Source organism: Rhamphochromis longiceps, linkage group LG7 (assembly GCF_057381845.1).
Source record: "Rhamphochromis longiceps isolate RC_006_pf linkage group LG7, R_longiceps_female_GT1.1, whole genome shotgun sequence".
Lineage (NCBI taxonomy): Eukaryota > Metazoa > Chordata > Actinopteri > Cichliformes > Cichlidae > Rhamphochromis > Rhamphochromis longiceps.
Window position 1 is genome coordinate 1210218 of NC_140563.1, and position 27670 is coordinate 1237887.

Genomic DNA, 27670 nt, shown 5'->3' on the forward strand with positions numbered 1-27670 from the left:
TCACACATTCAGCACACATGCATCTACACACAGACACACACGGCCTAAAATCCACACACTCGCATATGTGCATGTGTGCGTGTGTGTTAATTACCCAGCTGCAGTAACCCAGAGACTAATGATCTCTCATCACTGTGAGGTGGGATTAAAGTTTGAAAGTCTTGATTAATTGATTGAGCTAGCCAGTCAGGTGCATGGCAGGGAGCTTACCTTATTGCTCTATTAGATAGATGAAGAGAGTGAAGTGCAAGGCTACAGGGAAAATGGAAATCCCTAAATGAGAGAAATGGAATAGGGGGAAGAAACAAGAGGAGACTAGACTCGGGTGATTGAGGAGAAGAGGAAGGACGAGAGAAGAAGAAGGTGAAACGACAGCATCAATAAAGAAGTGCAGGAAAGAAGGAGGAGAGAGGAATAAAGGACACAGGGTGTAAGAGGGGAGAGACAAAGGGATGATGCTGAAAATAACAAAAGAGCAGGAGGGGAGGGAGGGAGGGAACAATCAAAGGGAGCTCAGCACTGCAGGAAGGTGGCAGACTGACACACACTTCAAACACGTGTGTGTGTGTGTGTGTCTGTGTGTGTGTCTGTGTGTGTCTGTGTGTGTGTCTGTGTGTGTCTGTGTGTGTGTCTGTGTGTCTGTGTGTGTGTCTGTGTGTGTCTGTGTGTGTCTGTGTGTGTCTGTGTGTGTGTCTGTGGTGGAAGCTGTGTCCATACACTGACCTTCTTAACCTGGCAGGAAGGGATCTGCAATGATCCCATTCAAAGTGTGCTCATCTACTCTGCGTGCACACACCTGTAACAGGTTTGGACACGCCCACACTGGGCTACAACGCTGCTTTATTATAATGACACAGTTGTGCAGTGACCACTGTCCACCTGTTCATTACCGGGTGATCCTCACACATCCAGGGATGATCCAGGTCCCGTTTGCTCCTTTTAATGATTCATTCTGATATTATCAGCATTTATGTGGCAAAATGTGGTTTTTCCTCATTATTAACTGCACCTCAAACAGGTGATCGAGAGATTTGACTGGTTTGGTGGTTTCTTAGCTGAATGTTTTCATCACGTGAAGGAACACCCAAAGCCTCAATCTGACAGCCAGACTGATGACAGGACAGTTGTAGCTTATTGCTACCCAGAAAAAATCCACTACAGCAAACAGGAAACTGATCCAATGTACAGATAGAGACAGAAATAAAAGCAGAAGATCTGTAGATGCAAATTCTACATATTTTGTTCTGGTCAATAAATCCTAATGAAACACCAACAGCCTCCAACTTCTTTCATTTCTCTGTGACGCTACAGCTCAGATGGATTCCATTGAATTCCTTCCAATGGGAAAACATCAAGCCTTTATCAGACAGAGGAACTACAGGTTACCAGCTGGATTCAAACTCAGGACAACACACATCACCTTTTAATTCAAGGTTTTACATATCAGGAAATGATCAGAATAATCTCGTCCCCAAGTCTTAAAATGAGGTCCAAACAAAAACGAAGCTAAAACGTAGAAGCAGTTTGTAAAAACAAAGTACAATCCATGATTCACCAGCTTGTACAACCAACATTAGCAGCAGCAACAAGTAACTGTTTTCTTTATCAGTCTCTCAAATCGTTGTGGAGGAATTTTAACAACACTGCTTCGACTCATTGAGGTTTGTTGGGGTTCATTAACGCGCGGCTCTCTGAAGGTCTTGCCGCAGCATTTCGGACGAGTTGAAGTCTTTGTGCCGTCGCGACACTTTGATTCATTTCTTTCTCGTTTTGCTTGGAATCACCGTCCTGTTCCTGAAGCACTTTTGGCCAAGCTTTAGCTGAGTGACAGACGGCCTCATAAGCGACGTAGACCTGCTGTAGATACAGAATACTTTGGTAGCTCACAGTCAACCAACGACTGCTCCCGGGCCTTTTGGCGGTCTCTTCTTGCTCCCTGTGTTTTGTTCAGATACTCTTTCATTGTTCTTTTTAGAGAGAAGAGGCTTTCTCCTGACACCCCTGCCAAACAAGGTGCACTTGTTCAGTCTTTTTTCTGACTGTACTGTCGCGAACTTTAACTTTTAACATCCTAAATGTGCTCTGTAGAGTCTGTCCTTCACACTTCATCACGTAGTTCATTTAATTAGCAGCACTTGGCTGTACCTTACCCCATTAATTCTTATGGAAGCAGTGAGCTTGTATCTTTGGTTTTGGTTTTAATAAATAAAGTATCTCATGTTTGTAGTTCATATCAGTACCTAATTTGAAGTCCTGTTATTGACTATTTTTATTATATCCTGATATGTAAAACTTTGTGTGTCATCACAACCCAAAAAGGGAAACTGAGCTATATTTGTTACGTGTCTCCAGTTTATTGCAGCAGTATGGCCGTGTGTAAATTATTTTATGTTTAACACACAATGGGAACATTGTGTTCAGATGGGCGTTGGTTTTGGAGCTCACACGTACAATGTGCGCGCGCGCACACACACACACACACACGCCCGTTTAGCTATCTTAGTGAGGACCTTCATTGACATAATGCTTTTCCTAGCCCCTCACCCTAACCATTACAAACGAATGCCTGACCCTAAACCTAACCATAACCTAATTGTAACCCTGACACTAAAACCACATTTTGAGCCTTTAAATGTCTTCAAACTTGTGAGGACCGGTTTGTGTGTCCTCACAAGTGACTGCTGGTTCTCACAAGTATAGTAGAATGCAGATTTCGGTCCTCACAAAGATAGCTAGACAGGAACACCCACACACACTAACCCGTGAGAATAACTCAGCTAGTTTCCACAACAACACGCAGCGACCTGTCTGCCAGCTCTCGCTGTCTCGCTATCTTCCACACTCGGTCCATCCTATCATCATCCTATCCCCGTCATGCCCGCTCCATCTTATCTTCTTTCCCTGTTTCCCTCTGAGGGTCCATGGAGACACCGAGTGTTTCTCTGATGTCAGTAGTTGCGTGCGCTTCATTTCAATAGCAGCTGCGTCCATAATTTCCTTCTCATCATCAGACCTGAATTACTGACTGCTGCACTCGTCATTTATTTGTAAATATAGAAAAATAGATATACATATCATAACTTGAGTGTCTTAGACCCAAGCTCTTATTCAAAGAAGTCATCATCACATGTCATGTGTTGCTAACATACTTTAGCATCTCACACTACAGAAAGGTGACAGCTGAGGAAAGTCAAACGTCAGCAGCACTGCCCCTCGAGTGTCAAAGTTTGCTGCCCGGCAGCAGGAACATCTCCCTCTGGATACTGTGTTACGTCAGAGAGGAGAGATTACAAGTACATTTACTGAGTATATTTAAGTATGGCAGAAATCACAGTACAGTCATTGTCTTTAACTTTAACTGCTGATTCTGTTATCAAATGTTGAGGTTATAAAATCAGGATGTGTGTCCTGTCCTAGTTACGCTCAGCACCCCTCCCTGCTGAAACAATAAAATGTTAATGAATATCTTGAAGTGGAGTTGATCTCAATCACAGTGGCCTTTCTGCCCTACTGCCTCTGACTTCATTTAGTTTTATATACCGACACAGAAAATGAAGCCTAAGGCAAATCCACGAGTAAAGCACAGGCTGATTATTTGTGGCTCGAACAAAAATAAATAAAAAAATCCCGAGTGGTTGCTCCAGGCAGACACTTAAGGTCTGCTGATGTTATTCCAAGAAGAATGGTCGGGCGATCTCCATCATCCATACCTCACCCTGGAAAACACTGGCACTGGTTCCACAGGGATCACCATCCAACCTCAAACACAACAAACACGTCCAGCATGAAGTAAGAGAACATAGGCTGTACCAGTGGAATGATTCAGCTTATCATAAAGACACGCAGTAGGCCATGTGTGAATATGAGTGTGTAACGGAGCGGAAAGGCTGATTTTATTCCCACAGTGTCGTTTTTTTAATGGAAGGAAACCTTCCTCCAAACGGACAGAGCAGTGGAGCCGCCAAGGGAAAGCACACGATTAAAAAACTGTAGAATTAAAATATAATTTATTATATTTAAATAGTTAAAAATGTAAACTAAATTAAAACAACCTTGGCCAAGGGATAACACAATAAAAATCAATAAAACACAACATTAAAAGTCCAGTGGCATCCGCCACGATATAAAAGTCCAAACGGTGCAGAAACCAACAGGATTGTCGCCGTCCTGTCGGCCTCTTCATTCTGATGCCAACTAGAAAAAGGAGAGAGGGCCAGCGGCAGTCACCATTCTTAAATTCCACTGGAGGTTCGTCTTAGACGGGATGAATCGGGACTTACCCCAGATGGGCAGAGCTCCTAACTCCGCCCACCACTGTGTTGTGTTTCACACGCGTAGCCATAGACTCGCCGTCCCGGGGACATAAGGCGCCATCCCGCTGCCTCTCTATCCCCTGCCGTGGGCCTCTCTCGGCGAGGAGCTACCTCCCGTCAACACCAGCACAGACCTCTCCGCTCAGCTCCGATCACTCCCTCCAGTGCGCGGTCGTCCGCGATCTCTGGTCTCGTTCTCCTTCGCCGCACGCCTTGGCCAGCTGCCTATAGCCGGGCCTCTGTGCTGCTCTGCGCGGCTGTCGCCCACACCGGTTACCATGCCATGTCTCTCCTCCTCTCAAGCCTTCTCTCAAGCTTTTTCTCCCCCCCCTGCTCTATGGTCTGCCAGGCCCTCTTATTGGCCTCTCTGGGATCTCTCGCAGGTGTGATCAGTTTACTATCAGGTAGGGGCGGAGTCTTTCCAGGACAATTTGACAGTATAACGAAAACATGCAACAACATAACCACTGCACAAAACATGACCAATACATGCAATATAAAAACTAAGTAAATACACTTCATATTAAAATATTAAAAAGGTAAAACAACAAAACATGCAAAACTTAAATAACTTGTCCCTTTCCACCCCGTGACATCCCCCCACACTGAAAGATTAGCAGTCCCTGCTAAAAACCCAGCTTCCAGTCATGAAGCTTTCTTTGAGTCCGGTTCCGTCTTCGATCCCCAAGCAAAAATATAACAAAGTGCACCATTCAGTCCAAGGCCACAAACGAGCAATCACTCTCACGTCCTCGTAACATAGCTACCCAGAAGCCATAAGGTCCTACACTGCACCCGGCTGCTACCGTGAGGATGCTTCCAGGGTCTCGTGCTTAATCCCAAGCACTGCTGCCTAGCAGCAAATCATTACCCCACCTCCCGCAAGCCTGCAGCTGACCTCCCATGACAACCTTGGTTGGACGTTCTTCTTTCATTCTTGGTGTGGCCAACACTCATACTTGTGCACACTGTCCATACTCATTTGCTCAGGGGACATACGACCTAAAACACACATTATTGGGGCACTAATATACACATACATCATATATTTGCATTTCCCCTGACTAACCCAACTGCTCTGGCTCCGTATCCTGTCGACAACGCCAATTATGTAACGGAGCGGAAAGGCTGATTTTATTCCCACAGTGTCGTTTTTTTAATGGAAGGAAACCTTCCTCCAAACGGACAGAGCAGTGGAGCCGCCAAGGGAAAGCACACGATTAAAAAACTGTAGAATTAAAATATAATTTATTATATTTAAATAGTTAAAAATGTAAACTAAATTAAAACAACCTTGGCCAAGGGATAACACAATAAAAATCAATAAAACACAACATTAAAAGTCCAGTGGCATCCGCCACGATATAAAAGTCCAAACGGTGCAGAAACCAACAGGATTGTCGCCGTCCTGTCGGCCTCTTCATTCTGATGCCAACTAGAAAAAGGAGAGAGGGCCAGCGGCAGTCACCATTCTTAAATTCCACTGGAGGTTCGTCTTAGACGGGATGAATCGGGACTTACCCCAGATGGGCAGAGCTCCTAACTCCGCCCACCACTGTGTTGTGTTTCACACGCGTAGCCATAGACTCGCCGTCCCGGGGACATAAGGCGCCATCCCGCTGCCTCTCTATCCCCTGCCGTGGGCCTCTCTCGGCGAGGAGCTACCTCCCGTCAACACCAGCACAGACCTCTCCGCTCAGCTCCGATCACTCCCTCCAGTGCGCGGTCGTCCGCGATCTCTGGTCTCGTTCTCCTTCGCCGCACGCCTTGGCCAGCTGCCTATAGCCGGGCCTCTGTGCTGCTCTGCGCGGCTGTCGCCCACACCGGTTACCATGCCATGTCTCTCCTCCTCTCAAGCCTTCTCTCAAGCTTTTTCTCCCCCCCCTGCTCTATGGTCTGCCAGGCCCTCTTATTGGCCTCTCTGGGATCTCTCGCAGGTGTGATCAGTTTACTATCAGGTAGGGGCGGAGTCTTTCCAGGACAATTTGACAGTATAACGAAAACATGCAACAACATAACCACTGCACAAAACATGACCAATACATGCAATATAAAAACTAAGTAAATACACTTCATATTAAAATATTAAAAAGGTAAAACAACAAAACATGCAAAACTTAAATAACTTGTCCCTTTCCACCCCGTGACAAGTGCAAACGGCGTGCTAGACCAGCGCCCTGTACAGGATGTGCCTCTGTGCCCTGTGACGGCTGGGACAGACTCCAGCACCCTGGGACCCTAAATGACAACAGCGGTTACAAAAAAAACACATGGATGGATGAAAAATGCCATATTTTACTGTTTGTATTTTAAATACTGCACTGTTGCTACTGCTGGAGTAATGGATCTAAATGCAACTAACCAATGCATCCCGTAGGACATTATCTCTAAATACAAGTTGGTCTGGGAATGGAGGGGAACTTTACACAGAGGACGATACAGGTGAAAGCATTCGCCTAAATTGTATACAGCACCTTGGTCAACAGTTGTCGTTTTAAATGTGCTATATAAATAAATTTGACTTTGACTTTAAAGCAGGGGTGGGCAACTCCAGGCCTCGAGGGTCCTGCAGCTTTTAGATGTGTCCTTGATCCAACACAGCTGATTTAAATGGCTAAATCACCTCCTCAACATGTCTTGAAGTCCTGCAGAGGCTGGTAATGAACTCATCGTCTTATTCAGGTGTGCTGACCCAGGGTGAGATCCTGCAGGACACCGGCCCTCGAGGCCTGGAGTTCCCCACCCTTGCCCTAAGCTTTAACTACTTTTTTTAGACTTTGTGTTTGCAGGAGAGAATTCTGGAAACTATCATTACTGTCATACAGTTGTCCTTGGCCTTAATCACTAGATTACATTCATCCCTGCTTGAACTGAATATGAAAAAAATAGTTCCTAAGATTTGCGAGAATGGGACTGATTGGTATGTACATAAGGACAGACATAGTATACTACCTCAGGTCACAGCACGGAGCCATAAACTGTAGTTTTATTGAAGGACCAGCAGAGGCTTTAACACCAAAGAGGTTTCTCTTTGAAGCTTCTTCTGTGAAGCCTGAGTGAAAAGTGCTCAAAGATCTATTTCAAGCAAGCTATCATAATGTGTGCATGTGTTGCATACGCGTGTGAGTTTGTGCGTGCGCGTCTCCAAGTGTATGTGTCACGGCGCCCTTGGACACGGGCTTGTGGAATGTGTTGAGAGCAAGGGAAAACACTGGGTTGCCACAGCAACTAGCGAAGAGAAACAGATTGGTGGGTGGGTGGGGCGCAGTCAGAAGAGCAAGCAAAAGACCAGAAAAAGATAGGACGGGACAGGTTTGACATACGCGATCCCAGCACAGGATTAGAGGGGGAAGCTGAAAGAGTAAGAGGAGAGCTTGAAGGATACGGGTATGAAAAACGTTCACGTTCACCCCTCGTCCTTTATTGATGTGGGTAGGATGTTGCTCTGGTTACTTTGTGGGGAAGTCAGATGGGGAGTGTAAACACAGCTCATTCTGTTTCTTGTCCACTGTCACTTCTCCATTTTGCCTTGAAAAATCTATCTTCTGTCCTCTTTCCTGTTTTACGCCTCTTCTTCAACACTTTGCATTCATTTCAGAACCGGTTATAATCCTGCAACCCTTCTGTAACACACGTTACTTTAACCTGATAAGTAGTGTAGCACAGAAATCTTGTTGTAGACACTTTTCAAAATGTCAACTCTCACACCAAAAACATAAACTGCTCCATTCTTGCCTGGGAACACTTCGGTGTCTCCCAGAGGAGCTTTAGGTGCTGGAGGGCAGGAGAGAGGTTTGCCTGCCGTCCCCATGACCTGCATAAGTGGTAGAAAACGGACAGCTGGACGGCTGGCTGGGTGGACGGATTGACTCTGTACAAATAACAATGTAGCTGAGGCTGTTCACTTTACCTCGAAATAGAAACGCAATACTTTGATATATTATACCCTCCAACAGACACACACACGTTTGTATGGCTGACCTTGACTCCTCACACTACTGCGTTTCCAAAATGTCCTCATTTCAATAGTCTAACAAAGACAACTCACACACACACACAGCATATCCTGATCAATAGGTGTATTGTTATTTCAGCCTCTACATGGAGTATCAAAAGCAGCGTTGTGATTAAAAATACACCGCGCCTTTGGATAAGGTTAAGGTCACCTGCATGTGTTCTTACAGTTCAAATCTGTGCCGCTCACGCAGTGATGAGGAGGACAGATATTCTGTCATCGTGACATCATCACCACTGTGACATCATCACCACGACTGCTATGGCGACGCATCATCAACAACTACACAGAACTGCTAATGATGTACACTTACACCAGCAGCATTTATCTTCACTTTGAACTTTTATACAACATCAGGAACAAAGTGGGCGTGTCAGTGTTTCGTCTGAATCACACAAACACATCAGGATGCTTCATGTGCAGACAGAGGTCAAACAAAACGTTCCAGCAGAGAAGGTGAGGCTGAGTGAAAACGTGTTCGCTCCTACAGCAGTGCATTCAAAACCACGAGCTGATGTTCAGCATTTAACTGAAGGTGCCATACATGACTGCATTTCCTGCACTCTTTAGTGCCTGAGTCATCCTGACAAGTCTAATGACCTGATTTATTAGAAATTTGGAACCTGAAACTGAGGTGAGTATAAAGGAGCGGTTGATTAGCCTCATCCCGCTGCCCTGCGTTCAGATAGAACCGATCCTCTTCTGTGGATTAGATTCATAATCCTCAATTAGCAGGTCGTATACTGAACGTGTATACTTCAGGATTCAGAGGACTGAGAAGTGGGAAAGACTAAGGCTACGTTCACGCTGCAGGCGAAAGCGCATCAAATCCGACTTTTCTGACCCTCTGCGACCATCTATCCGATCATGGTGTGACAGTGTGAACGGCACAAATCCGATATTTTCAAAGCCGATCTGGGTCACTTTGGTATGTGGTCCTGAATCCGATACGTATCTGATGTTTCAGAAAGCGACTGCTGTTTGATGGTCATGTCGCATTAAATCCGTCTTTTACGTCACTGACACAAGACAGACGCCAATTATCAGCGCCGGAGAAGACATTGCGAATGCTTCCTGGCCATCCGGTGTAGATGTCAGTCGAATTTCCCAGAGGAACCCACCCGAGGGATTAATAAAGTTCTATCTTATCTTAAACTGTTGGGAAGACAACGTGAACATTTTATTTGTTCTGTATACTCTGCAGATTCTGACAGACATTTCCAACTATCCTCTGAAGCAGCAATAAGGATCAATATTAGGCCAAATGTAAATAATAAAATAACTTTATAACTTAAAGCAAAATTGGGAAAGTGACCCGGTGTGAGCCTTAGTGTGAAGGAATTTCGGCCCAAGCGTGACAGGGTCCGTTCAAAGCCAATCCCGATAAACTGAAGACAGTTTATCAAATAAAAGATGCAAGATCGCTGCTCAATCTCAGCAAGCGAAACAAAGACATTAAAATATGAAATATATATAAAACAAGTGCTGATCATTTTCTGCTTTCCTCTCGATGCTTTCCAAAGCATCAAAGTTGCCATGACTTCAGAGGCCACTGGAGTTTGTGGTGAAGCAAATGATCCGTTTGTCCCTCAGGAGGCGGCGTTTGTTTGGAAGCTGGTGTTTTTCATTTCATGATGGTTTGTCTTCCCTCATTTTCACCGGGCATTTACTTTTCCTTCAGTGTCTCCTTGGTCACATTAGGATTGTTTGGTTAGGTCATTCAGTACGGTCTTTAAAGATCGTACCGTCTTTAAAGTGTTCCCTGAAAAATGATGCTTTCTGAGTGAATACTAATGTGATGCTAACTTGTCTTTGATGGCAGCGTCTAACGTTCTGGGAAAACGAACAAGCTGTGAATATTTTTTACATTAGACACAGCTGCAACCAGTCAAGAGTGAAATGTGTAGGGAAGGTCTGTGTCTGTGCACCTGAATTTGCTTAGACCAGCTATCAGCATTCAGGGACCACAGCACAGGCAGTCTTACACCTGCGCTATATTTAAGTGCTATCCTCCACAACTTTATACGGAGAGATTTTTGTCTTCAAAAAGGTCAAATCGAGGAGCTGAAGCTGGTAGAGATCGTTGTCCTGCCACATATACTTTAACAGGTCTGATACAAGAGCTGGACTCCTGGTGCTTTTGTCTTGCAAGGCCCACGCCGGCCTCTCCCTGCTCTATCCCAGTTATGTGGTCCATCCCGTGGCTACGTGCGTCAGTCGTAGGCTGGGAATTTGGTGCACGAGCTAAGTGCTTAATGATGAGCCTTATTTAGTTCACAGAAGTGAGAATACAAAAAAATCACAAAACATTTCCCTCGTTTATGGTGATCTGTCATCACACTCTACAATGTTGGTGACAGTATTTGGAAAATGAGTCATTTATGTGTCGTACGTTCTGCTGGGCATGCTTGGGAAACGTGTATGCACGCTTGAGGACGGGAGCTGACCTTGCGCTCTTTGTCTCCGTACTCCAGGCCCAGCGTGTCCATGGCGCGGACGATGGCGGCCAAAGATTGGATGGTGTTGCTGTAAACAACGGGCTTGTACTGCTTTACGTCATCGCCGGAGAAACCGTCCTCGTGGATGATCCTAGAAACAAAGAGACGCACGGGCATTAAAGAATGTTAAATACTTGGGCTCTGCTCATTATACAGGCAAACAAAGTGAACAGCAAAGTTATGTGCAGGCACAGGTTTGCTTCTCAACCTGATAAAAAAGTGGATTAAAAGCACACGGCAAAGGTGTTTTACACGTTCGTGGGATACAAAAGAGGAAAATGAGGAAAATGGAGATAAGCACAGGTGGAGCCTGGACCGGAGAGGAGGGAGGGAGCGGGCCCATAACTGTAGCCTAACCTGACATTTAAGGCTGCTGTTTGAAATGCCACAATGTCTTTCACTGCACCTAACGCAAGGGCACAGCGACAGACGGTCGCAGGGACAGTTAGCGAGGTAGACTCCCGCTCGTATGGACAAATGAGACAAAGACCAACAGAGAGACGGACAGCCACGAACAACAGGTTGATTCAAACAGACAGATACAGGTTGAGGCAACAGTGTGAGGCAATTCTGATAGACAACATCACCATGCATAAATAAACCCGAACGAACGGGCCTCCAGCATGGGCACAACTCAGGATCCAACACGGCTGCAAACATTTGTGCGTGTATTACAGGCCTGTGTCTATCCCACTGTTCTTACTTTACAACCAAGTAATCCAAATTGAAAAGAAATCTAGTAAAGAAAGTGCAAAGAGCTCGGTAAAGTCAGAGAGACACGTGTAGGAACTAGTGATGTGCGGATCGATCCTGAAATATCGATTCCTCCGATACCAATCATTTATGTTCTAGAATCGATTCTCACATTAAAATATCGATATTTTAGTAATTTAGGGTAAATTTGTAGTTTATCATTAACAGGAACACAGTGGAAAGAAACTATAACATTCGGATTGTCTACATTCAAAGGAACTACTTCCTCTTCCGCCTTAGGGTTCTTTAGACCTTCGCGGTCTAAAGAAAGCCGGGTAGTGAAACTCAGCCGTCTGCTCCTTGCTATCTAAAATATAACCGGGCGCTGACTTAAACTCTCGACCGTCTCACACTTCTCTTTAATCAGTTTCTGTTTGACGTTTATTCAGCTGTGTAAAACCCCGGAGTAACCCTCCCGAGGGATTAAAAAAGTTAAATTAAATTTAATCTAATCATTTTAATCTCAGCCAAACCGATTTACTCACGATTAAATAAAACACTGAAAAAGCCAAACAAGAACATTTTTAAGTTATCAAAGTGACTTAAATATCATGTTTAACTCGAGTAGTGAAAGCCCGCGGGGGTTTGAAGATGATGTGTCGGCTCAGATATTTGAAGTTTACACAGCTACATTCTCACCTGAAAATATGTTAAAAGTTTTTTTGCGACCCAGAAAGAGAAATAAGAGTAATATTAAAACTAAGTAGCTGCCGTCATTGTTGGAAACTGGAATTGGCTGGGCCGCGCTATGAATTCTGCGATATGGTTTTTCAATTTTGTTGTCCGGGGAGAAATTCGGGAGAATGGTGGCTCCGGGAGATTTTCGGGAGGGGCACTGAAAATCAGGATTCTCCCAGAAAAATCGGGAGGGTTGGCATGTATGGTTGTGGCAACATCACTAACCTTGTCACCTCAGAGTAAATCATATCACAGAATATGACGAGTGTTGAGACGAACTGAAGAGGAGGAGAGGGACAGGTGCTGCTAGGGCGAGACAGACGTCTCTCACAGGCAGGCAAGGTGGTCAAATAGCACAACTTCAGTTTTTTTATTTCTATATGATGAACTCTGCATTATTAAGTGATAAGAACAAGTAATCTGATGTCCTGTAATCATTATGACGCTATAATTTAAGATACAACAAATAAAATACGTTTTTGTACAAAGTATCGGATCAGTATCGTCGATACCACCCTGAATATTACTTGGTATCGGATCGGAAAGGAAATCAGTGGTATCGCACATCACTAGTAGGAACTAAGAACAAATATAAGCGCTGTCAGCAGCCCCGCAGTGGACGTTCAGAGAAACTGATCAGAGAAACTGTTCAGAGAAACTGTTCACATCTTGTTCTTTAGCATGTGAACGCTTATATTTGTTCTTAGTTCCTACTAGTGACAGCTGGACAGCAATACGCAGCATCAGTCATGAGCCGGTGAGATAAAGTATTATGTACTCACACTACATCAATTATCTGCAGTCAGCTGAGACTGAACAAGTCACCTGGATGAGTGACGAAACGTTTCTCCCACAAAACGCTACGTCCAGATGAACAGATTAAACTTCTGGAGAACAACATCGATTACACTGAAAGGTGCTTGACTGATGAATCAAAATAATCCTCACTTATGTCAGGTCTGAAGTGAGCTCTTTGCTCTTCTGCTCTTTTCAAACAGAAGGTTTGAACAGCAGGTGAGTGGGTTGCTGTACGCCTAAGATTACCATATAAGGTGATATCCACCCTCACTAAAATCATAGAGAGCCAAGAGCAGACGGAGTGCTGAGAGTCCAAATCCTGAAGTTCTGTTCCTGACGGGGATTACTCGCACATACGCCGACCTCATTACAAGTTTAATATGAACATCCATCGTTATGACGTAAAGTACATGAAAGGAAATAAGGAAAAGCTTCGGTTTCTTTATAACAACCTGACCACAGAGTTCGTGGTCAGTTTAAAAAGGCCTCTGCTCTGCGGGGTCTGGTTTGGTGTGCTTCTTGACATATGGCAGATGTGTGGTACGATACATCTGTTTACTGCTTCTGTGAGTGTCCAACGGTATTGACTTTGTGTGTGTGTGTGTGTGTGTGTGTGTGTGTGTGTGTGTGTGTGTGTGTGTGTGTGTGTGTGTTTGCGGTCTCGGTCAGTGTAACGTTTCAGATCAATCAGGCAGTGTGCCAGTCCTATATAAATATGCCACACTTCTATTTACATCAGTGCCTTTCACACAGAGGGCCAAAGCCTGGAGCTGCAGACGGGAACCAGGACAGATCTTTGCGTCCCCGCTAAAAGATGCCAAAAAGACATTTTCTGAAATTCCACCTTTCCTACCACCAGAGAGGAGAAACTCTTAATGGGAAGAGGAAACGATGCCAATAGAGAGGTTGATGTCAGAAATAACCTAACAAACAGAACTGGGGACTCTGTGTTTATACGACAGGAAGCTAAAGTTATGACAAAGAGCCTCTTCTGCAGGGGCGCTCGGCCAGCTTTGCACTGTGAGAATGTGCTTCCAAGGTTCAAGGTTCAAGGTTCTTTATTATTTGTCACATGCATAGTTATACAAGTATAACACACAGTGAAATGTAGCCTGACACGCTCCTCGACATGTGCAAAAATTGGGGGGGGGGGGGGGGGGGGGGGGTGTAGAGGAAGAACATTATATATATATATATATATATATATATATATATACATATATATATATATATATATATATATATATATACATATATATATATATATATATAGTATATACACTGGGTGAATGTGCAGCAGTAGCAGCAAGCAGGTGAATTCTGTACATTAATATGAATAGACATCTGACTATTTTACAGGATAGACAATATAAACATATTTAAAATTAAAGGAATTGAAATGTACATTGTGCCTTGGTTTAGTGTCTGGAAGAGTCCTGTCTCAGTCAATTATAGATGATGTGAGAGGGCGGGTGTGTGTGTTTAGGGCACGGATGGCTTGGGGATAGAAGCTCCTCTTGAGTCTCTCTGTCCTTGCCCGGAAGATGCGGAACCTTCTACCAGATTGCAGAAGTTGGAACAGTTTGTTGCCAGGATGGGACGGGTCCTTCAGTATCTGCGCTGCTCTAGTCCGGCATCTCCTGGTGTAGGTGTCCTGAAGCGGGGGGAGAGCAATCCTGCAGCAGCGTTCTGCTGTACGGATCACTCTCTGGAGAGCTTTTTGGTCCTTCACACAGCTGTTCCCGAACCACGATGTCATGTTCTGTGTGAGGATGCTCTCCACAGCGCCTGTATAGAAAATCCTGAGGATCTTTGGAGAGACCCTGAACTTCCTCAGTTGTCGTAGGTGATACAGGCGCTGCCTAGCCTTTTTGGTCTGGACCTGAATGTGGGCAGCCCATGTCAGGTCTGAGGAGATGTGGACACCAAGATACTTGAAGAACTGCACCCTCTCCACTGGAGCTCCATTGATGATGATGGGCTTGTAGTCTCTGTGCTGACCCCTTCTGAAGTCCACCACCAGCTCCTTGGTCTTGCTGACGTTCAGCTGGAGGTGGTTGTCCTGGCACCACGATGCCAGATTCTTCACTTCATCCATGTAGGCCGCCTCATCGTTGTTGGAGATGGCACCCAACACCACTGTGTCGTCAGCAAACTTCACAATGGTGTTGGAGCCGTGGGTGGCCACACAGTCTGAAGTGTAGAGGGAGTAGAGCAGTGGCGAGAGGACACATCCCTGAGGTGCTCCTGTGTTGATGGTGATGCTGTTGGAGAAGCACCTGCCCACCCTCACCACCTGAGTTCTGCCAGTGAGGAAGTCCAACACCCATGCACACAGAGAGCGATCAGGAAGGCGTCTGGACGTGGCCGCGCCATCTTGGACTAGATGTAAACTCCATGTAAACCTGACTGTGAGGTAAGAACTCGGAATAAAGTTTTTTAAACCAAACCAAAAGTTGAGCCTTTCATCAGGAACAGAAGTGGCCGTGGGAGGGCGCCGACACTCAGCACGCCCGTGTTGTCCCTACGTTATGTCCCGTGGCGCTTCTAACACACAGCATTAAGGTTGTTAAGCTAACTGGACACAGACAGCTAAAACAATCCTCTGACACGTAAAGGCAGGTGGTTCTTTCCTCAGCTGGATATCGTGATGCTACCCGTTGTTTATCATGGCGAGGTGTGCTCCGTCTAGCTCTGTCTCAACTATTTTGTTCTTAAATGGTAATCGATTTACATTTTGTGGATGTTGCTGAGCTTTTACGTGATTCCCTAACTGGAAAACAATTCGAGGAGGAGGGTTGATGGAAGAAGAAAGCGCTCTAGAAAGTTTTACTGGCATCTTTGCTAACTCGGGAAGAGAGAGGAAGACACCGAAGGTCACAGCTGGGGAGAACAGGGTCGAGCAAAGACTTAAAATTAGTGTTATGAATGTTATCAGAAGTGTAACTGACATGTTTTCCCATCTCTGTACATGTGTGTGTGTGTGTGTGTGTGTGTGTGTGTGTGTGTGTGTGTGTGTGTGTGTGTGCGAGCGGCTGGCTAGCTTGCTGACGTGAGCTTTCATGCATGAGGACCTTTTCTCATTACCCACTCTCCAAGCCCTTCTGTCAGCAAAGCCAAGGGACTGTGTGTGTGTTTCTGTGTTGGTGTGTGTATGTGTACAATTTCACGTAGCCTTGGCACAATCTGCACGGTGACCTGAAACATAGTTTAGTTTCACACCGAGTCAGACAGATGGACAGAGAGACAGACATATGGGCAATTTAACCACAACGCTGTTCCATGACATCATCCTGTGGCTGCCATTTTGGGGCCAATCAGCAGATGTTATATAGCAGTCACAGGATGGTGTCTGCCTATAGCGCACTTTTAAATTTGTCAAACTGGTTACATCGACTCCAGCGTGGCCGTTCTTTGCTGATGATCACTGATCAACAGGCGCTAAAAACTCGTGTTTCTGGGAGTTTGAAGGCTCCGTTGACAAGATGACCTGAAGTTTAAAGCTAACCGGCTAAAGTTACGAAACCCACAGAAAGAAAAACTGTTGATGCGCACACATGATATCAAACACAACGCGCCTGCCTCGTTAATGCCTCGTATTTTTATCCTCACACCTACTCATGTGAACACTCACAGAACACAAAGCCTACACAGCACACTATGCAATTAGGTCTTTATCTCAGCCCTGCACTGTTGCTAGCTAACACTGTTTGCTCTGACACACACACACTCGCACAAAGCCCTGTGATTGGCTCTTTTGCACTATGCCGTCCATCCACTCCCTTTCCGTTCTTCGTCGACAGAGCTCTTGGTAGTGACAAAGTGCACACTGACCAACTCCTGTCAGCGCTGCCTCAGACTCGGATGCACAGCGTGTGTGTGTGTTTTCTGAGAACATTACAGCAAGTGCAAAGAGTGAAGGAGAAAGAGGAGGAGATAAAAATGTGTGTGATAAAGAAGCTATAAATAACTGAAGGTGTCAGTAACGTTGCCCCTCCACCCTCCCATCACACACACACAGACAGTGAAATGGAGGCATCAGCTGCTCCGTTATTCGGCTCCACTCACTTGTCATCACACCTTGAGGTCAAGCAGCAGCATCCTGAGCACACAGATTCTCACAGACACATCCCGATGCCCTCAGCTCTGTCTCTGCTTTTCTTCAAAACACACATAAGCCGGTATTTAAGCCGTGCTGGAGGCGAAGCTCGGGGGATGGCTGGTCTAACGCTTTGATCCAAACTAGTTACTGGATGGATTGCTGTGAAGAGTTTATGTGCATATCAATAGAGTCCGGGCATTGGTCTCACTACACCTGCAGGGTTTATATTTGTGGTTTTGAAAACTCTTAAATTCATGGAGAAAATTTGTTACAGTCTCGATACATTCACAAACTCTTAGCCTACCCTTTGCCTCTGGTGCTAATGTAAGTTTAAAGTCCAAAAGAAATTCAATTCAACAGTCGCCTCAAGGCGCTTTATATTGTAAAGTAGATCGTACAGCAGAGAAAAACCCAACAGTCATATGACCCCCTATGAGCAGCACTTTGGCGATAGCGGGAAGAAAAAACTCCCTTTTAACAGGAAGAAACCTGCGACAGAACCAGGCTCAGGGAGGGGCGGGGCCATCTGCTGTGATTGGTTGGGGTGAGAGAAGGAAGACGGGATAAAGACATGATTAACAAAAATATCTCCAAAAATAAGATTTTCAAAGCTAAATATTAAGATAATAATAAATAAACGTTATCATTTTTCTTCTTTGGATTGCCCGTCTGCACCAGTGCGTCTTTTCCAGCTCAGATAGCTGAAAATAAATGGAATTTAGCCCTTTTTAGGCCAGAAAGAGACTTTCTTTGTGCATTGACAACACTCATGTGAGATGTTCGTAACATGAACTACTGATCTGGAAATATCTGTTCTGACAGATCAGTGCGTATCAGTCACTAATCAGCCAAGCACATAGCAGCAGCTCAATACATACAGGCATGTAGACGTGGGGGAGATGTTGACAGAGGTCAGAGGAGAATGGCCAGGCAACACTGAGGTGTGCAGCAGAGCACCTTGTTGAGTCAGTGCCATGAAACATTAAGGCAACAGGGGATCCAACCTAGTGCATAAGACTCTTCAGTATTTATTGTGCTCTCATCATCTGTATCACTCAACATCTCCAGAGCAGAAACAATTCTTCCAACTGCAGTCACGTTTGGAACATCTCTACGCTCGTCACCGTTGCTTCTTCATCGACCACGAAAATCTAATGGTAGAAGAGTTTCTGTAACAAGCAACAAGAGAAGCAGTTACAGGGGGAAACCCCAGAGTCAGCACAAAGCTAAAGATTACAACAGCCTTCAAGAAAAGTCCCGTGATGAACTGAAAACGTCCAAATCCAAACATCCAGATGTTTATCTGATGCTGTCGCATGATTTAGAAAAACAATCTGCAAACGCAGCCTTACTACATAACACTACATAAAACATCAACCCAGCTGGACTGTCAATGACTAAGCTGGTCAACTCAGATGTTGCATCTGCTTCACCACTTCATCTCTCTTAGCTAAGAAGACACTGCAGACAGCGAGACTCTAAACAACACAAAAATATTAGATATCTGTCAAAGGAGCTTGCAAAGAAAAGCGTCTGGACTTCTTTAAGTTGCTTGAAGACGTTTCACCTCTCATCCGAGAAGCTTCTTCAGTTCTAAGGTCAAATGGTGGAGAGTCCCAGATATAAGCCTAGTGGGAGTCCAGACGCTTTTCTTTGCAAGCTCCTTTGACTACGATGACCTGGATGACTGAGAACCTTCACAGACATTAGATATCTGTATTCACACGCAGTTGAAAAAGCATGTATGTCAAAGTGGCCAGTGAGTATAGTAGCATCATATGTTATATAACATAACCTAAATGTGCCTCATGAGTACAGTTATAGGAGACTGTAAGTGTGGACAGGATAGAAGAGCCACAACAGTTTTACATGCAGGAGCTGTGATAATTCAGTACGGAGCATGTGCTGCATCAGTTAACCATCAATCTCCAGAGCAACAAATACTGTACTTAAAATATATGAAAGCATTAATAAAACTAATAATTCAGTTTTATGGATGCAGGTATTGAAATCTTACGTTTAGCTTGAAGTAAACACTGCAAAAACTCAAAATGTTACCAAGTATTTTTGTTCAATTTCTAGTCAAAATATCTCATCACACTTCAAATTAGACACAAAGCTGTTTAGCTTATAGAAAGGTAAACGCACCAGAAATGGAGAATTATGACTTATTTTAAGTGAGGTGTTGGACTTAAATCTAGAACAGCGTCACAGTTTTAGAAATGAAAATAAGTTTTATACACTTAAAACCAAGATGATGATGTTGGAAGGTTATAAAAAAAGCTACTTTTGAGCACCATGAACCTATTATGAGACACAAACCTTCACAACACTAGTCAAAGATAGCTAAGAATAGGGCTGCGCGATATGACCAAAATCTCATATCCCGATATCAGACATCTATCGTCCGATAACGATATAAATCACAAACACGTAACATTTTCTGTAAAGTCTGTGAATCTCGGGCAGCTCGACTTGTGTGAAGTGTTTCCAGCTGCGCGTCGTGTAGCTGGAGTCGATTGTTTTAACCGATGCATGAAACGATGCATTTTTAGACATAAGTTGTAACGGCGCCGTTTTCTTTGGGAGTATTTCTTACACGGCGTGCTGCGGGGAAAAGCCTGTTCTAACGTTTGAGTCTAAGGTTTATTTTTTAGCACCTGGCGGCTCTTTTTTACTTCTCATCCGTAAATAATCTGCTCTTTCACGTGATTCAGTTTATTTTGAAAAGTCTCAACAGGATCTTGAGCTTTATTGTGAAAGGTTTATGTGGAACATAAACAAGCCGACACGTGATGCTGTTACCGACAACGACAACGCATAAAAACAGGCGCTTGTCCGTCCGTAGTGTGGTTATATTAAATATAAGAGAAAGAGAGAACTATAAGAAATGAATATAGCCGCTACAGTGACCATCAAAACCATGAAAACATATTGCCGTAAACAGTTTATTCTGTGACACCACGAAACAAACGACAGCGTAAAATGAAACGATAGATGTTTTTATATCGTCATCCGATATATATCGTTATATCGAACAGCCCTAGCTAAGAATGAGTTTTTCTAATTTCAAGGCTTAATATACTGAACTTTGACTTGCTCCAGTGGCAGACTTTTTAACGTTTTTCAAGCAGGAACAGGAACTCTACCGAGGCTGTAAACTGGTCTGTACACCACCAGCTAATCCCAGCTATATCCAAAGTAATACACAGTGTATAATAAATAGGCAGTGACCTGTCTAAGAGCATGAGCCGTCCTACTGTATTCAATAACACCAGATTAATGTTCGCAGCACCTGAAGGTTTATTCAGAAACGGAGAGACAGAAAAGCCTGACACATTTTTACATTTATACCCATCATGCAGTGTTGCACCACAACGTTCGCCCCATGCGACCGGCTTATTAGAGGCTAACATACTTCTTCAGGATCTGGTTCTAACCATTGCAGAGCTGAAGAGGAGGCCCCCTGGTTCAGGTTTGCTCATGTGCTAATGGAGAGCTCTGGTGCCAAGAGACACAGTCTGTAGGTTCAGGGGGGATGTTAAGAACCACATACACATGCATGTAAGCTCAGACAGGTGAGCAGAATAATTACAGTTCAGTATTACATCTAGGGAGACCTCATTAAATCTATCTGCCATTATCTCTCTGTTTCACTGTCACCTGTTATGTTTATCTGCCAACTCCTCTTTCATCCCTTCCTCGTGCATCTCTCTCCTCTAACATCACACTCGCTCTCCTCTCCCCCACATTGCCGTGACATGTTCTCCTCCAACTTGCCTCGCTCCTCATACCTAATTATTTCTTCTTCTTTTTTTACTCCTCTCGTCCTCGTTCCCTTTAATTTTCCATTTGCAATTAACTATTAATTAAAAACACGGGGCTGATGCATTACACACCCTTTCTCCCTCCCCTGTGACTGATTTCTAGAGTGGAACAAGAATGCACACACACACACGCGCACACACACACACAGACGCACACACACACACACAGACGCACGCACACACACACACACACACACAGACGCACACACACACACACAGACGCACACACACACACACACACACACACACACGCGCACACACACACACACAGACGCACACACACACACACAGACGCACGCACACACACACACACACACTCACACACAGACGCACGCACACACACACACAGACGCACACACACACACAGACGCACACACACACACACAGACGCACACACACACACACACACACACTCACACACAGACGCACACACACACACACACACAGACGCACACACACACACACAGACGCACACACACACACACACACACACTCACACACAGACGCACGCACACACACACACACACACACTCACACACAGACGCACGCACACACACACACAGACGCACACACACACACAGACGCACACACACACACACACTCACACACAGACGCACGCACACACACACACAGACGCACGCACACACACACACACACACACACACAGACGCACACACACACACACACACACACACACAGACGCACACACACACACACACACAGACGCACACACGCACACACACACACACACACACACAGACGCACACACACACACAGACGCACACACACACACACACACACACACACTCACACACAGACGCACGCACACACACACACAGACGCACGCACACACACACACACACACACACACAGACGCACACACACACACACACACACACACACAGACGCACACACACACACACACACAGACGCACACACGCACACACACACACACACACACAGACGCACACACGCACACACACACGATGTCTTTGCAGAACTTAGTGCAACCACTGCGGTGGTGCCGTGTCGTAACCGTTGCCTAATTAACAGTTGCCGACGGCTTCACAGAGTCACACCCAGCATGTTGCACTAAAACCTTGTAATTCAGTTTCAAACAGTGCGACCTGTCATTCTCTCATTGAGGATCCAGCGATCAGCACAAACAGCAAATACACTCGACAGCTTCCATGCTGGCTGGCAGCCCTGCACCAGTCTGCATGTTAATCCTGTGCTTGCCTCTCAGGTTCTCTCGGGGGACTCCTCCCACTGTCCAAAGACAGCTTGTTGGGCTAACTGGTGATGGTAAACTGGCACGAGGTGTGAATAGAAGAGTGGATTTTTCTTTTCTTTCCCTCTGTGTCAGCCCGGTGTTAAAATGCTAATCGGTCATGGTGTACTCTGCCTCTTGCCCAGTGACAGCTGGGACAGGCTTCAGGCCATCGCCGTAACACTAAAATGGTTCAGAAGATGAATGAATCAGTGATACAGCTGCTGACACTTGCAGTCATATCTAGTCCAGTGTTTCGACCATTTTGTAACAGTAGCTCACGAGCTTATCAAATGACACCGCTGTGGTTTAACTGTCAGCTGTGTACATTTCAGGTGCATAGCACTTCCACAGCCCACGTCAAAGACACATGCTGGCCCTCAGAGACACCACCCTGGGACAGCTTCACCTGTTTTCTGTGAGCTGGTTTTTTTTTTTTTTTTGCCATTTCCAATCTGATCCAGATCTTTTTCCCCAGCTTCATTTCACCCACTCCTCACAGCCACATCGTTGCTAAAATCTTGGCTACAGCAACGTTGTGACTGGCAGAAAGCTTTAGGTAGAAGATGTAGATGTATGTAAATAAGGCAGAGTGTAGCACTGATCCAAAACCTACGCATGCGTCAGGTGATTTATAAAGAATAGCTCTGCTGATTACACCAAAGCAGGCACTTTAAGGTAGTGTCTGCTCTGTGAGAGACAGTTTGGGTTAGTCGTGTCATATTGTCCCTGATCGTATCAGTATACGCTGTCTGACAGTGACAGCCACGCGTCACCCTCCGATGACGATTTAGTACCTGAAGGAGAGCTACATCCAACAAAGCACGATCCTTTGGAAAATATGCAAGAAAATAGTTCCTGCTTGCTGAAGGTTTAAACTACACACTCGTTTTATCATGCGAGGCACAAATACACCATTGAGTACAACCAGGCTAGGAAGGAGGAGATGCTAGCAGCTGGTGATGTGCAACCCAAAAGTAAAAAGTATATATCTATCTACTTAGCACTTTAATTCTTATTTTTATGTTTATTTAAGCGTTATATGACAGTATGTTTGCACTGAAGCACCGCAGCAATTTCCTAATGTTGTAAACCTGCTCAACATTTGGCAATAAAACCCTTTCTGATTCTGATTCTAAACAAATGACTCAACTGAGCATTGCTGGACCACTTGTTAGTTGCACTATATATGACAGGAAGAGCAAACGGTGAATGGATATTACTTCTGCCACTGCACTGCTTTTAGCCTTTCTTTGATGGGACAGTAGTAGACCAGGGGCAAGGCACAGGAAGTGACCTCGGGGCAGAATCAGGTGTGGGCCTCTGTATTAGCCTGACAGCTCAAAGCAGGCAGCTAAAGCAGCCTTACCCACACGCAGGCCTTTAAACAGCCGGTTAAAAGCTCGACCCAAGACACAGCTCAGGTAGAAGAAATGTCAGTTGTATTACGCATTGTGCTGGCTCCTGTTAGTTTAGTTTTTGTTAAAGTGTTAAATACACAGTTATGTAACTAAAGTTTTCAGTGGAAACACAACCTGGGCTACTTTTATGCTTACATCTGACACATGCTGTAAAATGGAGAGAATGTTGTCTCCAGGAGTTTAGCTGATTTAGAGCAGCAAGGTATGGTGGGTGTGTTCCGGTTAAAGAACACGGAGGCAGCTTCCAAGTTTAGGAGATTTATTCAGCTGTGGTCTGTAGTAACGATACATAAAGCAACTATCAGTACAGCACACATAAAACATTCAACATGCCCAGACATAATTCTAGCACAGAGATGGCACAAGGAACTGTATTCAACACTCACATCTATAACAACTTCAACAATTACACAAGAATTAATAATTAGCATTAACTAACTTAGTAGCTTACATAGCATATTAGCGTATTAGCATAGGATAACATTAGCATAGTCACGAGGGAACAAATACACACAATAGCATCTGACATACACAACATCATGTAAACAGAACCCACCTTCTGGCATTCACACACAGCAATAAACCAAAACCCACGAGATGCTGATGAGAGGACACAAGGAACAATGCTGGCTATCAGCAGCTACAAGGCAGACTAGCAGCACATGGCACAGAGTGGTGCATTCAAGGAGCGTCAGCAATGATATGGTGAGTTCAATGACGTAGGACATATCAATCTCCACAGCGCAAACACTATCAATAAACAAACCACAACACTTCAACCAAGCAAACAACGTGCAAACAGTGGGCTTTCTAACACAGCCGCCCCCGACTGTCTGCACAGACCATCGAATCCAAGGTAGAAAGGCCACTCATAAAGCTCTTGGGAGCTGAGGATCAACTATGAGCACCACTTGGTCCGGTTTGAGGTACTCCGCATCCTTCTGCCACTTCTGTCTCTCTTGCAAGATAGGCAGGTAGTGACGGATGAATCGGGACCAGAAGTGGTTGACAAGAACTTGACTATGTCTCCATCTGCGACTCCCGATAAGGTTACTGGGATCGTAAACCACTTGAGGGAGTGATGCATCATAGCGTCCCCATCAGCAGGATGTTAGGTGTGATGGGGTCTGGATCTGCTATGTCTGATGCCGAGAGGCTTAGCATTTACGATACCTTCCACTTCCACAAGGACTGTACGAAGCACAGTTTCAGGGACCGTCTGCTCCTTAAGAGACCTAAAGAGCAGTTTTCACGCACCTGACCTCTCTCTCCCAGGTGCCACCGAAGTGAGGAGCACTGGGGGGTGTTGAAACGGAAAGCAATCTGCTACTCTGCCAAACGCTCCTTCAACTGAGGCACCATGGTCTCAAAGGCCTCATGTAGCTCTCGGGCTCCACTGACAAAATTTGTCCCGTTGTCACACAGGAGCTTAAAAGGTTTGCCTCTTCTGGCAATAAAGCGCCTTAACGACATCAGAAAGGAGTGAGTGTCAAGGCTCTCGAGGAGGTCTAGATGCACACAACGGGTCGTCATGCACTTGAAGACTATGCCCCAACGCTTCTCTGTTCGATGTCCAATTTTCACAGTAAAGGGTCCAAAACAATCGACTCCAGTTGAATAAAAGGATGGTTTATACAGACGCAGACGAGCTGGTGGTAGATCTGCCATCTTTGGGATGGAAGGATTGGCACGCCAAGCCTGACACTGCCTGCAGTCCCTCTGATACCGTCTGACTGCTTCCCTCCCCCGGTGGATCCAGAACCGGCAACGCAGTTCAGCCAACACTCTCTCTGGTCCAGGATGAAGGAGGGTCTCATCAAAATCCTGGATGATGAGCTTAGTCAGAGGATTTTTTTTTGGGTCTAGTATGATCCCACCAGTTCCGTATCCTTATCATATTCAGGTGATAATGTATATTTTTATACATTTTATTTATTGACTATTTAATTTGTAAAATATGTGTATACACACACACAAACACACACACACATACACACACACGTAGAAAAACATTTAGTATACACATCCAGAAATTTTTTTTTTTTTTTGCATATACTATTATACATTGTACATATATTTATTAGTTTCAGATTTAGCCATTCGTATATTTTGCCTGTTTATGTTATTGTATTTTGCACAACTCTGTTGCTTGTGAAGCTCGCACACAAGAATTTCACTCGCATGTGCTGTACCAATGTACCTGCACATGTGATGTGACAATAAAAAGTGATTTGATTTGATTTGTGATTTGATTTGATAAGGAGTTCTAACGGCTGTTGGTTAGCAATGGTCTGCCAGACCTGAGTGCCTTGGCCTCCTCTGGGAATGACTCTGACTGGGCCTTCATCAGGAGGAGTTTCTCAGCTTTGATGTAATCGTCTGCTTCACTGGGCGAGCTTGAGTTTGGGTCAGCCGCCCCATGTAGGGACCGCGCTGTTGTCTTCATGAGATCCTTCCAGGTGGAGAACATGCTGATTTCAGGAAGTTGAGGGCAGGAGTTAACCCTAACCTGTCCACAGAAATATGATTTCTTCAGCTCACCATCCTCTGGCTCTGGATATGCTGGTGGGCTGGTCTGCCAATGCTCCTCGGATTGACGTAAAAACTCAGGGCCTTGGTGCCACCGGTGTGGTCGTGACAGCTCCTTCAAGGTCTTGCCCCTGGTAATGTCATCAGCAGGGTTATTCACGCTATCCACATATCTCCGGGTATTCCCATCTCTCTGCAGGTAAGCGACAGACCCATATGCTCTCTTGGAAGTGTTGCAAAAGATGTGAAGATCTCTACTTGAAGCAGATGAATCAGCAGACACTGGTGCATAACATCTGGGGATTTCCATTTGGATAAGATCAGGAATCTCCCTTTCCCAGGCAAGCCATCTGTCACGAAGGCTAGGTGGCTGGATCGGGTCGTCCCAGCCGAGCTGCTCCTTCCAAAGATCCTGTACCAGAGTCTTGGCCTGTGTGGTGAACGGTACTATATAACCTAGCGGATCGTACTGTCACGCAAGTGTTTTGTAGACGTTCCTCAGTGTGGGTTCAGTTCTCTCCCCCAGTCGATGTCTGTATTTAAAGGAGTCACGAAGGCAATCCCATGTCAATCCCAGAGTTGGCTCCCAAAGGTCCGTGCTAGACTGAGAGAGCCATAGGTCACTACTCTCAGATCTGACATTGGATGGAAGATGTTCAATGACAGCAGGGATGTTGCTGGCCCATTGACGTATCTCAAAGCCCCCGGTGTGGAGCAGCTGGCGCAGACTGTTGACAAGGGCCTTAGCTTCCTCTTGGGAGTGGGTGCTGCGGAGGCATGGTAGCACTTGCCATTCATAGATCTTCGACTCTTCATTCCTCTTCATGTCCCGCCAGAGGAAGCGGAGCACTGGTTTGTTTGCTGGCAAAAGGCGTGCCTGGTGGAACCTACCTTTGATGTCGCCAATCACAGCAACTGGATACTGTCAAAACCGAAGAAGAACTCCTAGCAAAGATGGACCTAGGGCAGGTCCAGGGAGGAGAATAGAGTTGAGGGACTTCCCTTTGTACTGGAAAGAGCAGTTAAAGACGATCCTGTCCGTGTCGCACCATGTGGTGAGGTATGAACCAGGATTCTGCAGTGGTTCTAGCTATCTCATGTGGCACCACGGCTACATAGCCCATGTTCTCTAGCTTCTGACTCTCCTGACAATATACTTCGGCGCGTTGTGGGCCTTTGACAAGTCTCCTCTCTGTACTGCGCAGACTTGGCAAGACTGCTTTGATAGGAGTTTGAATCGTGGCGGAGTTGGCGCGACGAAGCAGTGGTGTGGCATACCTCTCTGTCTCATCGACAGTGACCCTGATGGTGGATGTCTGGAGTAGGTTTAGAGCTTGCTGATCTTGCTTCGATCGGGTTACCTGCTTCTCGCTCACATAAGGCAGTGTATCAATCTGACAGAGACGCTCAACATTCCTGAAAAGCTCACTGGTTGGCACAACTGTTGCTGTGAACAGGCACTGCTG

General features: G+C 45.3%; 1 protein-coding gene across 3 annotated transcripts in view; it reads right to left on the reverse strand.

Moving 5' to 3' along the window:
* gnao1a (guanine nucleotide binding protein (G protein), alpha activating activity polypeptide O, a) overlaps positions 1 to 27670 on the reverse strand; it is a 113299-nt gene that overhangs the window by 70070 nt on the left and 15559 nt on the right. For all 3 annotated transcript variants that reach the window (XM_085411540.1, XM_085411538.1, XM_085411539.1), the window contains exon 3: positions 10776 to 10917. In XM_085411540.1, coding sequence (XP_085267666.1) covers positions 10776 to 10917 — 142 coding nt within the window. The remainder of the gene's footprint in view (positions 1 to 10775; positions 10918 to 27670) is intronic.